General features: G+C 39.3%; 2 protein-coding genes across 2 annotated transcripts in view; one reads left to right on the forward strand and one right to left on the reverse strand.

The window, feature by feature from the left end:
* Positions 1-14,813, reverse strand: part of LOC116059873 (butyrophilin-like protein 1) — a 267,674-nt gene that overhangs the window by 235,339 nt on the left and 17,522 nt on the right. The gene's annotated exons all lie outside the window — the stretch shown is intronic.
* The window catches only part of LOC116059868 (low affinity immunoglobulin gamma Fc region receptor II-b-like), a 347,874-nt gene that overhangs the window by 70,209 nt on the left and 262,852 nt on the right, over positions 1-14,813 (forward strand). Inside the window, exons 3-4 of the mRNA XM_035993881.1 lie at positions 3,298-3,561; positions 3,641-3,883. Of these exons, the coding sequence (XP_035849774.1) occupies positions 3,298-3,561; positions 3,641-3,883 (507 nt within the window). The remainder of the gene's footprint in view (positions 1-3,297; positions 3,562-3,640; positions 3,884-14,813) is intronic.

The raw sequence follows: 14,813 nt of genomic DNA on the forward strand, positions 1-14,813 counted from the left end.
GCGCCTCCACCAGTCAGTCAAGCTGCAAAGGTTGCCGACGACACCCCCCTTATTGGACTTCTCTCTGGTTGGGGTGACCCTCCAGGACCTGTGCTGGCCTAATCTCGTACCATGTCACATTAACACAAATATTTTGCACATATATGTTGACCACAACAAGCCAAACTCCTTGTTGTGAAACCTACTTGGCAATGAACCAGAGGCCTGTACTACGAAGCAAGATTTGGGTTAATGAGGTAACTTTAGGGTTAACCCAGGGTTTTGGGTATTACAAAGGTGGAGTACTTGTTACCGGGTTAAATCACCTGCCAACACTCCTGTTTTTCCTGGGTTTTTCCTGTTTTTTTAGCCCTATCTCCCGGACCCCTCCCAAGTTGTTATTTCTCCAGGGAAACTCCCCTAATTTGCATGCCCCTGTATAAATAATAGGACCAATATGTTTGTCTAATGTTGACCAGTTGCCAGATCTTGTATGAAACGCATCTTATTCACACAACCTACACACCATATACAATTTTCAACCCGTTTGCCACCTCAACCTGGCAACCTATAACCCAGTTGATCTCTGAGCAAGCTTCGCAGAAAGTTCAGACCCGAAAGCGAGCCAAGGCGGTGTTCCCACAAAGAAATCGAAATATAGCTGTAAATTTCAACAGTGTTGGGCACAACAATTTACATGCATCTTACCTAGTCATATCGACAACCTCCACGCTTTTTGTAAGGTGTGTCACATTGATTTTAATGTAGTGCACAGGGGAGCAGGTTAAAGCTCCGCCTACTGACCAATCAATACTTGATTGATAACGGCGTCACCGTTCTTAGGAGATCCGGTGGAGCTTGATGTGCGGAGAGAGAGAGGTGCGCTCGAAAGAGTTCAAACATTTAGAGACCGACAACCCCATTAACATTTTTTATTTTTATGAAAGATATAGATTTTCAGCGGAGGGAGTTACGTATAGGCTATTTGTCGGCTTCTTAAGCCGTGTCTTGCCAATGTGACACATCGGTGATGATAAATGAAATTTACAGCGTCGGCTATTTTGTTTGCCAGCTTTCCTTCCTGCATTTTGCCTGTAAAACCGTGTCTGTGTTTTTCATATTCATGTAGAATTATAGTTTGCTCTTCTTATGTAAAATATGAACTAGTTGTTAACCACCGTCGTGACACAGTTCATGCAGGACCGCGGTTGTTAGGTTACTGAAGCCGGGTAACTGAAATCAATCCAGTGCATGTTGATCTTGATTCGTAGTACAGGCCTCTGGTTGATTATTGGTGTGTAGTTTCATAGTGTGCAGCTACCCAGTCTATTTATGTCTCTCTTCTCTCACTTCCTCCGAACTGAACCTACAAAGAGTTCTTTGAGTTTTTTTTCTTCAAGATTATAAGAAGCTGCATTGGCAAAATTGAGTACTTCACTTGGATATGCATATATTCTTTAGTTACATTACATACTCGTGCACACATACTCTCATACTCGTACACATTTTCATGTTATGCAGGATGCAGGTGTATGTATGTATGTATGTATATGCATATATTGCATGCATGACAGTTTGCTTGCATGTGCATCGAAAGTATTCAACTTTGGCCAAGTCTGCTTCTCGGAAATGACACTGCCAGGCACAGAGGAAGGAGGGTTTACTTGATGCGACTAAGTGAACAAAGTGCAGACATCATTTGGCCAAATGTCAGGATGGAGGAAGCATCTCTACTCTGGATGCTCTGTAAGTAAACACTTTGTCTGTTTTTTAAAACATCAGCTGAAAGAAATACAATGAAAACTGAGAAATCTATAGTCTGGTTTTTACAGCCATGTTTGCTTACAAAATCCTCCTGAAATGTTAAAATTATGAGTAGCATTTTGAAAGTACAGTAAGTGTAAATGATTTTAATACCTGTAAAGCGTGTTCTTTTTATTAATTTAAACTTTGAACTGAACAAAACTGAAACTAACCTGAATGTCTTTTCTCTTTAGTTCTGACCTCACTGCTGAGCTTCCCAACAAACCAAGGTCAGTCAACTTTTTTTTAGATAGAAAATGAATTTAATTAATTAATTAAAGCACATGTAGACCAAGTTGTCCACCGTTTGTACGAACAAAAAGTTGGGTATTTATCAAACCTGCACATAAACAATGATACATCTCACCTACATTTACATCCGCTGGCACGTACCCACTCATACACATACAAAAACTCCCCCAGAATACCAGATATGGTTAACCACATCCCTTTGCTTTAGTGTAGAGATGCTGTGGGTAAAAGTAGAAAACGAGAAAGATAAAGATAAAAAAAAAACATTACACACAATGGGGTTAAGATATTGGTCCTGGGACCAAGCTTCAATGATTGCAAGTGTAGAGAGATGAGATGATTCATTCAGTGTCCCAGACGGTGTGAACCTTCGCTCTTTGTCTTGTATACAAACCGTGGCCAAAGCAGTAAGGGGCACATCAACCATTTTTATTTTTATTTAACCTTTTTTTATTCAGGTAATCAGGGTCTCATTCTTAAAGGTTCTGACACAACAACCAGACGGCTGACCTTTGGCAGAAAAAGCAGTCGGACTGATCAGTCGGCTCCCCGAGGTCCAAAAAATGCCTCGGAACACACCGAAGTGACGCCGACTTGAGTGTACGTTCTGCGCGTGCGCGAGACGTAATACGTCTCCATAACAGCAGGCGACGCTAATCTGTATTGTTGCTCAAAAAATGAAAACCGGAAATGACGAATGTGTCACATGGGTCTGGCTTCTCCGGAATTTCAAAGCCGACCGTAATGGCAGCTTGTTTGGAATACGATCTCATATTTTAGGAAAATAGTTCACCAAAACTTGTTTCTGAAAACATTTTAAGCTAGAAATAGGCCGTGCTGTTGCTGAATCTGTCTGTTTTGTTGATCGACAAATGAAATGAAATATTTTTGTCAGATTTTGAGAGCCGTTTCTCACGCTCATCCCGCTCGTCATTTCTGGTAAGAGTTTTAACATAAGTGCACTGATTCACTAGTCAAGGGCTAGCACTCCACCAATCAGATTGGTCTGACTGACGAAAGCACGGAATACACCAAACAGACTTGAGTCACTGACCTCACCAGACTGTCCAACGGCTGATAATTGGGTTGGTGAGTCAGCGCCTTAAGAGAGACCTGTTTGGGACAATAAAAACATCAGTTACAAACAATGGTATATACAATATTTAAATGATGTGCCAAGTTGAATTTAAACACGAAGTACTAAAAACAAGGACAAAATTACAAAACTAGTTTTTTTAAACCACCACTTCCTCTTCTTTCCAGCCTCTCTGACTGTGAGTCCCAGCAGCTCTCAGCTGTTTAAAGGACAGCCTGTCTCTCTGAGCTGTGAGGAGGACGACAGCTCTGCTGGATGGACTCTGAGGAGGAACTCAACCAGAGACACCGGTACTCAGTGTGGAGGCGGCTGGGGAAATCCTGCCGGTTCCTCCTGTAAAATTGGCTACATGGTTCAATGGGACAGTGGAGTTTACTGGTGTGAGTCCAGAGAGGGAGCAACCAGTAACAGCATCAACATCACTGTCACTGGTAAGATCAGACTGTGGAGTCAGTATTGCTGAAGCTGTGTGTGAATGGATGACATGCTGTAGTTTGTCTCTGTGTTGAGGTGGACCAGTGATCCTGCAGAGTCCTGTCCTCCCTGTGACGGAGGGAGAAGACCTCACTCTGCACTGTAAAACAGAGATATCCTCCAACCTCCCAGCTGGTTTCTATAAAGATGGCTCCTTCATCAGGACTGAGCCTGCAGGTCACATGACCATCCACCATGTTTCCAGGTCTGACGACGGCCTCTACAAGTGCAACATCAGCAGTGTTGGAGAGTCTCCACCCAGCTGGGTCTCTGTCACAGGTGAGGAGGTTACCTTTGATATCAGGAGTTAATTCATCCAGATATGCACCTGACAGCTGATTGTCTCTACAGGGAGACCTACGACCACAGACCCACCAACCTCTGCAGCTCTGCCCTCAGCCTCAGACCGCCTCCACCTTCTGTTGAGACTAGTCATCCACCTGCTGGTGTTCTGTCCGTACTGCATCTCTACTTTCATCATGGTGTCTTTATATCAAGAGAGAGCCACAGGTAACACTCTGAATCATTAACTGACCTTACAATCAATCAATCTCGTACTACCTCTCTGGTGTAGATGATTGAGAGTTGTCTTTAACAGAGCTTATTTTTCTAACCTGCGTTGATTCTAGGGAATTACCTGCCGATATCCGTGGTGACGACCTCACCCACCCAGGCTGAGGAGGGATTGGATGATGTCATCACTGCTGTCACAACGGAGCATCACTTCTGAACTGATCTGAAAAGAAGCTAAAATCTTTAGAGTCCTCCATAGATAAAAAAAAAAAATAGCGGAGGTCCCAGAACACTTCCCTGTGGAACTCCACATGTTGTAGTTTGACTTAAACTAGGTCTCAGATTCTCTAACCTATCCCTAACTCTGTGTCATAGTTTGACTTGTATGTGTAGTTTGTTAAACTCAGGATCTTAAGAGCGTTGTTCACATTCTGCTGAGAGGTGTTGTTTAATGTTTGTTTAGATGTCAAGTTTTTAATTTCTTTGGATCTGATAAAATAAAATGATGAGCATCTTTTCTCTTTGCGATTTTTTTCCAAGCTGATCATAACTTCACTTCTCTCGTGTCAAACAGCCTCGTAGCTGACACACATAGTCAGACATTTTGCAGATGAAGGCCAGGGGGGGCCGCCCCTGACTTTTTGGGTCCCTGGGCCTTTGCCCGGTAGGCCTGTTTTAATCCATGGCCACTGTTCAAGTGTTTTAACATAAACATTCAGAACTAATACTAGTAAGACATTCCTCTGAAACATCCTTACACTGTTAGGTTTTTGTAAACGCAGGTAAATATCTTTATTCATACAAAGAGTTTTACAACAGTTACTCACAGCTGGGCAAGAAAGTAGGAAGGCCAATAGCACAGGTATCCATATGCAAGCCCCCACAAGATGGGAAGCCTTTGCCCAGCAGAACTACTCTGCCTGTCAACAGCTATTTATATACAGTCAACAGTTTCGGTTCAACCAGAGTCATACACAAATAAACCACACAGATCAAGGAAATGACAGGCAGGGAGGTGTGTGAAATGAATGTAGTTAAAAGTTAAAAATATGTGCCAGAAGTTACAGAAAATGTAATTATAAAGTCCTCGGATGTCCACAGTGAGAGTGTAATGGAGAAGTAATGGAGGAGACAACTGGATTCTTTATTTTGAAAGACATTATTAAAGACTAAACTGAGTTACGGAGTGTGAATATTTTTTTTATTATAGGTCATAATCAGAATCTAAATATTAGTATTCGCTTTCAAAAAAATTAAAGAGACTAACCATGTTTTGCAGCGAAGGTTGGTAGAAGTGTTTGTTCTCTCCTTTGGAGGTTATTCCTCGGGGTCCGAAGAGAAAGTAAGTGTTGCCATCTTGGGGCGCAGTGTTCATGGTGTTTCCCCTTTGGGTTGTGTCAGCTCTTTTTCTTAGTTTTTTCACCCTTTTTTGTTACTGTTGTGGCAAAGTGGTTGGTGTCAACTGTTTCTGGACAGTTGTCTCGGGAGCATGTCACAAATTTGTGGTATGTCTGTTTGGTGCCTTTCAGTTTGCAAGGTAACTTTCATCCTCAAGCCACTGATTCAAAATGTATCATTCACTAGTAGGGTTATGTGTGGCACATACCATGTTAAAATAAAGGCTTTGAGGGTGACGCTTAATAATGCTGACCATTGTATTCCTATTACTATATGTTGTTAGCTCAACATTTCAAACTTCTTGTTGTCTCAGCCCATTTTTCTTCAAAGCTCTTTACTGGATGATGGATCACAATACATTGTGCACTGGTAGTCAGAGCATGGTTTTGCAGCTTTTGGCATGTTTGTATGTTACAAAAATAAAATAAAGTGTGACAGTGCAAAGTGCTGGAATAAATATTGAATGCTGAAAATGACTGATATGAGGGAATAAACAGTCAAGCTGATGTGTGCATTTGATTGCTTCCTAAGGGTTGTGGGGAGAACCTCTTATGTTTATGTCGTGAAGCCGGAAATACAACTAGAAACAGCATCACGTTTCTATATTAAAGCAACCAGACTTTACCGAGACTGTCAATGTTTGACTCATGTGATCATGTGTAAATTTAACAGCAGCTGAAATATTCAGACTCTGTGTTCATCAGTCATATTCTTTCGCCACACAAGGCACACTGAAACCACACCCTGACTCAGACTGAGATGATGACAAATGTCTATCTATCTATCTATCTATCTATCTATCTATCTATCTATCTATCTAATCCATTGATGGATCAAATGAAATTATTTGGAAACATTGCTAGCTTTATTAGCAATGACTTTAAAACTGTCCAGAAATGTATGATACGATATGTCTTACACTTGAATTAAAACAATACAAAGAATATAAACTGTGATAGAGATTTCAGACACTGGCATGAGTATTGGCAGTAAAATAACTGTAATGAGTAGATTCTTCTAGTACTTTTCATACGAATTCTGATGAAAATCTAAGGTTAGATATGTTGAGCTGCTTTAGCTGTGTTCAAAGTACAAAAAGTGCAAAACAATGACAATAAAAGTAACACAACTTGAGGATCCAAATGTAACAAAATACACTGAAGAGTAAAACACAAAGCATTTTAGGGACATTATGGTGTGTGTAAGTTATAGGTGAGTTACCACATCATGTTCTGTCCATTATTATATGACATTACATAATTGTTTTATCTAATTTAAATAGTATGCACATGGCCTTTGTTTTATTAACGTTATTTCATAACCACATTTCCTATTGCAAACATGATGTCATTCTACTTTGGAGATAATGAATACAGTTTTAAGTCTTATTTAAGGCTTCTTTTTTTACACAATATTAATCAGAGTTTAATCACCTGCTCAGTTTATATCATTAGCTGGAAAAATACCAATCTTAGCAGAAGCCATGATTTTACTATCTCCCGATTCATCAGCAGCGGGCGGTCAACCTAACCACGAGGGAAGTTTCCATCCACAGGGGCATCGTTCATTGTGTTTTCATCCATGGGATGTCCTGAAGATGAAAAAAACACATGAGTCAGGAAATGTGTGGATAGTGGAGCAGCCTTCATCCTCTCTGATGTTTGAAACTGTGGCTACAACATGATACACACACGGTCAGGGTACTAAAGTATAATCCGTTTTTCGTTTTAAACCAAAAACGAAAAAAGGAAAAAACGGGTCGATGTTTTGTTTTTGGTTTCAAACCAAAAACGGAAAGACCAAACTATGAGCTCCGTTTTCTCGTTTTTCCAATGTCCATACAAATTAAAAATTAACTGGAAAACTGCTCGTTTTTCAACTGTTGTTTTTTTGATATTCATGTTTCTGTTTTAACCCAAGAGCGAGAATACGGGCTCATTTTTATAATGTGCATAATCATTGAAAATCTGATGGAACACAGGTCTCGTTTATAATGTTATTTTGGTCTTACGTGTTAAGTCAAAAGTTGACTAAAACCAATGCGCTCTGGACAGGAAGTAACATTAACGTGTCAAAATAAAAGTGTGAGAGCTGTAATAACTGCCAGAAGAACAATGTACTTTAGCTTTTACCTGTTGTCAGATTAAGCTACAGTTAATTATTTAGGGTTATATAAAGTATTTAATTGAGCAACATTCATTAATAGCCACAAAGGGAGTAAGAATGGATATTGTTTTAAAATAGAAATAGGATTATAATAAGTTTTAAATCACATTTTAAATAAAATCTGTATTCCCCTACATTATGTGTGGCGTTATTGACTACCTTTACTCTAATCTACTCCAGCCAGTAAAAACAGACAGAAAATATAAGGTTTTTTTTAAATTGCTCTGCAGAATATTGTATGTGACATGGTTGACCACATTAGCTGCCAATGAACATGTCAATGTGATGAAGAACATAAATTAACAAGTTAATGTGTACTGGAGAGTCTCTCATTCTGGTCTGGTCTCCTCAGGCCCTGCAGACTGGACCAGAGTTCATGGTGAGCATGGTAGACCTCCTCACTGCTGGGCCTGTGGATCTCCCAGCTCATTAGATGTTCACTGCTCATACTAAGGCCTTGAAACAGTAGTTGGCCAATATTGGATAATAAAATATAATACATGATAGGTATTGTGGGGTTGAATTACAATAAGGAATGGTCAATGGTAAGCACTGTGATCTCACAGCAATAAGCTACTGGGTTGGAACCCTGGTAAGCAATATAAATATGTACTGCCACTGTATTGTTGGAGAAGCAGCAGATGGCATAGAATCATGCAAATGTTTAATGTTACAAACAAGATATCTCTCTCTCTCTCTCTCTCTCTCTCTCTCTCTCTCTCTCTCTCTCTCTCTGTCTCTCTCTCTCTCTCTCTCTCTCTCTCAGAACATACACTTTCACAAAGGCTGGTGCATATTTATTATATATTGTATGGTGCTGTGGACTCAAGTGGCAAATCTGACTCAGCAAAGTGGCCTACTGTAATATTCTAGCAGTAAACCACAAGTGTGGTCCAGTCTGCAGGCCTTGAGGAGACCAGGATGAGAGAAGCAACATGGCAGCTTCCTCACTAATATGATGAGAGGTTTGCAATGTGGCCCAGTTGTATCTGCAGGAGTTTTTCATCACGCTCAAATTAATGGCAGTTAAGTTGGTCAACCATGAATATTCTGCAGAGTTGCAATAAAAAGAAGCCTTTTCATTTAGTTTCTTTTAGGAAGAAACCTCGGACAGACCCAGGCTCTTGGTAGGCGTGTGTGTTTGTGTGTGTGTGTGTCTTTCTGTCTGTCTGTCTGTCTGTGTATGTGTGTGTGTGTGTGTGTGTGTGTGTGTGTGTGTGTGTGTGTGTGTGTCTGTCTGTCTGTCTGTCTGTCTGTCTGTGTATGTGTGTGTGTGTGTTTATGTGTGTGTGTGTGTGTGTGTGTGTCTGTCTGACTGTCTGTGTGTGTGTGTGTGTGTGTGTGTGTGTGTGTGTGTGTGTGTGTCTTTCTGTCTGTCTGTCTGTCTGTCTGTGTGTGTGTGTGTGTGTGTGTGTGTGTGTGTGTGTCTGTGTGTGTGTGTGTGTGTGTGTGCATGCACATACTTGTAAATATGCACAGATCCTGTGTGTTTTTATCTTCTGTAAAGCTCAATAGTGCCCTGTTGCACTACCAGGTCAAAATTTTCCCGGGAAAACCATAACTGCTATAAAATTGAATAAAACACCCACAATTTTATGAAAGCTGTGAATATTAATTTACTTGCGAAGAGCATGGAAGGGAACAATGCATGTTATTTTTGGTTAATTTGGTTGAAAGAGTGTTAGATGCCTTTTTACTAGCTAGTGTAAGATTAGAGTAACTAGTCAATAACTGCCACACATAGGGTAATAATAGATGAATGTAGATTCCATGTGATTTTAAAATTATTATTAAATAATTAAATACTTTATATAACCCTAAATAGCTAATGTTAGCCTAATCTGACAAGCTACAGGCTAACAATGTTTTCATAAAGTACATTGTTCTTCTGGCAGTTATTACAGCGCTCATACTTTTATTTTGACACGTTAATGTTACTTCCTGTCCAGAGCGCATTGGTTTTAGTCAACTTTTGACTTAACACGTAAGACCAAAATAACATTATAAACGAGACCTGTGTTCCATCAGATTTTCAATGATTATGCACATTATAAAAATGAGCCCGTATTCTCGCTCTTGGGTAAAAACAGAAACATGAATAATAAAAAAACAACAGTTGAAAAACGAGCAGTTTTCCAGTTAATTTTTAATTTGTATGGACATTGGAAAAACGAGAAAACGGAGCTCATAGTTTGGTTTTTCCGTTTTTGGTTTGAAACCAAAAACGAAACATCGACCCGTTTTTTCCTTTTTTCGTTTTGGGTTTAAAACGAAAAACGGATTATACTTTAGTACCCTGACCCACACACGCTGTACTATTTAAAGTATGCCTGCAGTACTGACTGTGATCATGACAAAAAGAAATTGATAAAAAGAGATGATAGCTTGTTTGTTCGAGCATATGATGCAGGGGAAATTTCTGTGTTTAACCTGGACAAATGTGACATCATTATGCGCACTGTTCTATGAATGAAAATAATGGCACTTGGGATTAGCCAGGTGCTCCCAGTTGCACCTATTAACTCCGCTCATGGCCTTGCAAGACATCACGGAACCACACTCACACAGCCGGCCCTGCTTCCTGCAGAGGAACGTCATGCAAAATTGAGTTAATGTTGCGGTAACAGCCACTGGATAGTGCTTGCAGGTCCAGTAAGCAGCACTTTACAGATCAAGTTTCAATCAAAGCGTCATCCCCCCACTTTATCTTCCTACTTTTTCCTACAGTTCTCTTTATAAGCTGCTGAGTGGTCCGGGCGTGTTCATTTCAAAGTTAGTACTTCCAATACCTCAGCAGTGTCTCTGCTATCATGGCTGGACTCAGATCTGTTTTATTCACATCATTATGGATATTTTCTCTGGCTGGAGAAGGTGAGTTGTTTGTGTTAGTGGGATTACCACCTCTAAATGATGGCATGAAAGTAATAAAAACATCAGACATTTTGCTGTTTGAATAATTGAATACATGATTCTTTTGTAGTACTTTCTTGTTATTCTATAGATTATATATTGTAATATAGACAAATTCTCATAATCAATTGTGTTTTTGTTTTATGAAACTATACGTTGTCAATCCCTCTGGATGACCACACCTTTATCCACCCCTATCATGTAATTTTAAAATGGAACAGCTGAACAGCAATGCAGTGAGCTGGATGTGAATAATGTTCTCTATATATGTGTATATAATTTCTTAAAGAGATTCAAATTAATTCAGTTTAAGCAAATTTGCAGACATGGTGAAATGTAGGGGTGCACGATTCAGAAAATGTCACGATTCGATTCAAAATCAATTTTTGATTCAAAAACAATTGACAGTATGTAAATGCAGTAACTTTTCCCATATATATATCTTAAACATCCCTCAGTACATTCATGTGTATTTTTTATTTAGTTTATTTAGTATCTTTTATGTCCATATTATTCATGTGGATCTGTTTGTTATTTGTCATTTTAACATCCTGTCATGATGTATGTGTATGTTGTGTGTGATGTCTTTAAGCTACTGGGACCTTGAATTTCCACTTGGGGATCAATAAAGTATATATCTATCTATCTATCATGTGATTGCAGTAGACATACAATAAAAAATAAAATCAAAAAAATAAAAATAAAAATATGAATCGATTTTTGGAATTCTATGAATCGATTTTGAATCGGTAGAGCTTGAATCCTTGCACACCCCTAGTAAAATGTCCCATTAGAAACAGATTTCTACTGATATATTTATATAGAGTTAGATTGGGACACATCGGTCTGACTCCTATCTATAAAATAATCTGCCAACATGTTTCCACGGCTCTGATTGGCTGCGTGAATGTTGTCATTTTCACATCCCAGTCTTCTAAAGAGTTGACCTGTGGTAATAAAGTCCTGTGATATCTCTGCAGTTGTGACAGATCAGTGAACGTCTCCATCAGGTGAGACTCTACAGAGACCTTCTACAGGGACACACCTGTAGACAACTGTTGAAATAACATGACTTTTTATTATTAATAGTAGTTTATTATGGTTTTTCAGATGTGATTGTGGTAACAGTGCGCCCTGGAGATGATGTCATTCTGCCATGTGAGGCTGCTGATCCCTCCATCAGCGTTGTAGAGTGGACCAGACCTGACCTGGAGCCAGAGTACATCCTCTTAACCATCAATGAACACCTGGATCCAACCCAGCAGCATCCATCCTATAAGGACAGGGTGGAGCTGGTGGACAGAGCGCGGAATAATGGAAAATATCTTTAATTCTGAAGAATGTGAGCAGCATCGACACTGGAACATACGAGTGTTGAGTTGCATTTGGTGGTTCAAGACGAAAAAGAGAAAAAAGAGAGCCAACATTGACTCTGAGCCAATCAGAATCATCCGTCTGCAGGTTAGAGAGCCAGGTGAGTGAGTCTCTCTCAGAGAGTTTTTCTGAGTATCAGGTTGTAGCTGCAGTTTCTAACATCAGAGAGGATGAAGACTGCTCCACTATCACACTTTTCCTGACTCATATGTTTTATTCATCTTCAGGTTCTAAGGATGGATATATAAGTTATCTAACTTGGCCTGTAGGCTGATAAAGATGCTTTCATCAACATCAGATAATAGAATAGATATTATTTATTGCCATTAGCACAGGTACAGAGCCGTACAGGTGTTTTGGAATTCTTGTGCGTTTTATTAGAAATACAATAGAAAAATACAATGAGAATATAAAGCTACATAAATAGATATGAATAAAGTCTTACTACAGCAATCACTTATATCCTGCACCAAATAGACTTCATACTCTCTGTTGTCTTTCTTTAAATTTTATAAAAAAACTCCCTTACCTTAAATTGAAAATATTCCCATCTACTATTACAACTACTGATACTCATCGTTCCTTATCTTCTGAATTCAATCTCTAATAGTTTAAACATACCCATCATCTCTCAGAACATCTGCAGTAAACCTTCAGTAATCTTATTTTATATTTAGTCCTATGTTCTTTCCTGGGTAAAATCATGTTTAGTTTTGTAAGATTTAAGTAAGGCAGATTAGGGCGGGACATCCCTTTACCTTGATAGAAAACCAAAACACACTCCCTCTTCCTCTTTTCTTGGTAAAGACGATAACAGTTCAAGTCAACAGTCAGCTCTCATGGCTACACATCTCTCAAGAGCAATTTTTGACTGGGACACAAATGAATCGACTTACCTGGATAAATAAAAGTTAAATTAAAAAAGCAGTAATTTATTATTTAGCGTAAGGCATCACATTTCCACGGCATGATCCCTGATGTCAGTTCTAGATTAGAGGCTGAAGTAGCCTACAAGATGCTAACGAGAGACTTCTGTAATGTCAATACAATAAAAATGGACCTACATAACGGAGCTCGTTCACTGCTGGCTACAAGTTAGCAATCCAACACAACAAAGGCTGTCACTTGAATGGCGTTTTGAGCTAAAGTTAGCAACCAAATAATCATAGATAGCGACAACGTTTGCCGGATCCGGATCCCTTGACGTTATGCCGTAAACCGTTTAAATCTGAGCATGCGCAACTCACATCTGCACTCGACTCACATTGTGTATTGACAGCGTCATCCGCTAATCATCCTCTATTTTCCTGCAAATCTCTATGTTAGCTGCTGAGCGGTCCGGGCCTGTTAATTTTCAACGTTAGTACTTCCATTAGCACCATTTTACCCTCTGCAGCATCTCTGCTATCATGGCTGGATTCAGATCTGTTGTATTCACATCACTATGGATATTTTCTCTGGCTGGAAAAGGTGAGCTGTTTGTGTTAGTGCGATTACTATCAGTGGTAGAGCGGTCGCCTGCCAATCGGAAGGTTGGCAGTTAAAATCCCTGGCCCTGCAGTCCCACGTCGAAGTGTCCTTGGGCAAGACACTGAACCCCAATGTTGCGCCATGTTTATCTTGTTGAGCAGGTGGCACCTTGTACGGCAGCCTCGGCCACAGTGTATGAATGTGTGTGAATGGTGAATGGTTCCTGTACTATGTAAAAACGCTTTGAGTAGTCGTTAAGACTAGAAAAGCTCTATATAAAAAGTAAGAGTTACATTTAAATGACGGCATGAAAATAATAAAAACATCAGACATTTTGCTGTTTGAATAATCAAATACATGATTCTTTTGTAATTCTTTCTTGTTATTCTATAGATTATATATTGTAATATAGATGAATTCTCATAATCAATTGTATGTTTTTTATGAAACTACACGTCGTCAATCCCGCTGGATTTTAGTGTATCAATCAAACCTGATCCACTCATTTATCCACCCCTATCATGTAATTTAAACAAGGGCGTAAATCCCAGGGGGATCGGGGGGGGTCAAGACCCCCCCCCCATCTAAGGGTTGTCCCCCCCTAGAAATAGCATTAAAACAATGCTGTGTATTGTAAATAACATAATGATGTATACTTAAAATATCTGTGTAAGTGGTAAAACAATACAAACCCCAAAAAATACTTTTTAAGTTTAGAAACATTTTGAGTCCCCCCTCCCTTGCCTCACAGTGGTTTGGTCCACTGCCTGCTGTACGTTAGGATCTGCACTCGACTCACAGTCACATCGGTAGTGACAGGAATGTAGTAGCTTAAGTAGGCCGTTCAAGGCTGTTTTATTCACATTAAACATTGGATGAAGTTTTTCTTTTCTCAAATAGAAATTATGCTGAGTAATTAATAAATTAGTCATCGCTATGTTAGTGTAATATAATGTAACATTACCTAGCTTGTTTAATAGCTTGTTGGATAGAAATGCACCCACTACAACTATTATTACCACGGCGATCAGTTAAATATATATCTTCTGTCCCAGACGAAACCTAATATTTATGTGGAGGACGCAAAATCATTTTATAATTATAATATGACCACGTGGTGAACCTATGAACCTAACTCATATTTAGACATCTGACGTTAAAGATTTGTGTTGTTGTCCAGATAAAATGAGAGAGAGACAAGAAAAACAGACATAAGATATTTTTTCAGTAGGCTTACACCAAAACGCCACGTGAGTACAATAAGATCCTCATATCAAGACAATTTGGTAACATCTTTATAAGAATGGGTGCTTATGGAAATAATAACGTCACTATGTCACAGGCAAAGGAGACAGAAAGAAGTGAGGAACAGGGAGAC

This window comes from Sander lucioperca, chromosome 17, assembly GCF_008315115.2.
Source record: "Sander lucioperca isolate FBNREF2018 chromosome 17, SLUC_FBN_1.2, whole genome shotgun sequence".
Taxonomy (NCBI): domain Eukaryota; kingdom Metazoa; phylum Chordata; class Actinopteri; order Perciformes; family Percidae; genus Sander; species Sander lucioperca.